This window comes from Geospiza fortis, unplaced genomic scaffold, assembly GCF_000277835.1.
Source record: "Geospiza fortis unplaced genomic scaffold, GeoFor_1.0 scaffold387, whole genome shotgun sequence".
NCBI lineage: Eukaryota > Metazoa > Chordata > Aves > Passeriformes > Thraupidae > Geospiza > Geospiza fortis.
The window spans coordinates 65626-67165 of record NW_005054546.1 but is presented as its reverse complement, the minus strand read 5'-3'; the positions used below and the strand labels follow the sequence as shown (position 1 = coordinate 67165).

General features: G+C 46.4%; 1 protein-coding gene across 1 annotated transcript in view; it reads right to left on the bottom strand.

Annotated features, from left to right (window-relative positions):
* Positions 1-327: 327 nt before the first annotated feature.
* The window catches only part of BCAN (brevican), a 19879-nt gene continuing 18666 nt past the window's right edge, over positions 328-1540 (bottom strand). The window contains exon 11 of the mRNA XM_031063960.1: positions 328-353. Coding sequence (XP_030919820.1) covers positions 328-353 — 26 coding nt within the window. The remainder of the gene's footprint in view (positions 354-1540) is intronic.

The following is a 1540-nucleotide window of genomic DNA, read 5'->3' as shown; positions in this document are numbered from 1 at the left end:
GGTGCTGAGCTGCAGCAGAGCTCGGATGTCCCCATGCCAACCCCCAGCAGGACGGGAGGGTGATGCTGGCCCGTGGTGTCCCCTGGATTTCAGCCCTGCTGTGGCTCTGGGGACACAACTCCTGCTCTGCTGCATTTTGGGGCACCGTCAGCTCCTTTCAAGGGGCTCTTTTAATTTTTTTAGCATTTCTTTGTACAGGTATAAAACAAACGAAGGGGGCAGACACCCAAAGCGAGGTTTCACTCCACACTCCGAGGTCCCAGTGCCGTCCCCATCCACACCAGTCCGGGCACTGGGGAGGTGCTGGCTGCCAGCCCAGGCACTCCCTCACTTGTTGGGGGGCTCAGCCACACCTGGGGGGACACAGAAGTGCCGGATGAAGGGAAAGCACCAAGGGGTGTCAGAACTCAATACATCCCTCCGGGTGTCCAGAGTTGCACACAGCCCAGAACACCTGGGGATTTGATTTTGACCCCTGGAGCAAGTTGCCACCTTTGTATGAGGATGTGAAAGTCACACAGGTTGAATGGTGTAACAACAAAATGATCACAGGGTGAAAATTCCTGTAGATTTTAGGATTTTTGGTATGGGAGTTATGGGGACAAGATGGAGGAACTTGGGCATGTCCAGCCTTTCTCCTTCTTCTTCTTCTTCTTCTTGTTCTCCATTTTCTGCTGTGGTGTTGGCACTTTGGGATTGGTTTAGAGTAGAAGTGCACTGTCTAACAGAGGTGATGGGTATTGGGAAGTAATTGTAAATATGTTATATTTAGAATAGAAACTCACTGTCTAACAGAGGTGATGGGTATTGGGAATTATAAGTATCTTATATTTAGAATAGAAGCGCACTGTCTAACAGAAGTGATAGGTATTGGGAATTAAGTGTAAATACATTATACATCGTTTGTAGCATAAAAGGACAACACCACCTCGGGAGCGGTCAGAGTGCCTGTGGGAATCCACAAAATCAGAGGATTTTGCAAGATGCAGGCCTCAGAGACAGCAGAACTGTGAGCAGAGCTAAAGCAACAGCCATGAGATAGGTCAGCAGAAAAAGTATTTAAAGTGTAGAAAAAGCAAGGGCAAATAGAACAATGGCCTGTGTATTAATGCCTGTCTGAATAGCCCTCTAAGCTGCAGAAAGTTTATCTAGCAAGATATTAGGAAGGTTAAAGCTTAATAATGGAGCTCTGTGTGTTGTGTTTTAAGGCTCACAAGCAGGTATTGTATTGGAAATAAGAAACCATTGTTTTAACTAAAGGTACGTGTGCTTATGGTAATTGGATAGAACTACTGTCAATGTGCTTTTGCTTTGTGTGATTGGTCAAGAAGCTTATAAAGTAAGTTGTAACATTAAGTTTTTTGGCCTGCTGCCTGGAATGTGAGCTGCTGGCATCTTCCCATTGTCATGATCATGTAATGGGACGGATGCTGAAAAATAAACCAGCTCAAGGCACTTTCCACAGCAGCCCCATCTCATTCGCGTCTGTAAATAACCCCCCTTGCCGGCGTCACAGACCTCAGCTGGGCAGAAAAAAAAA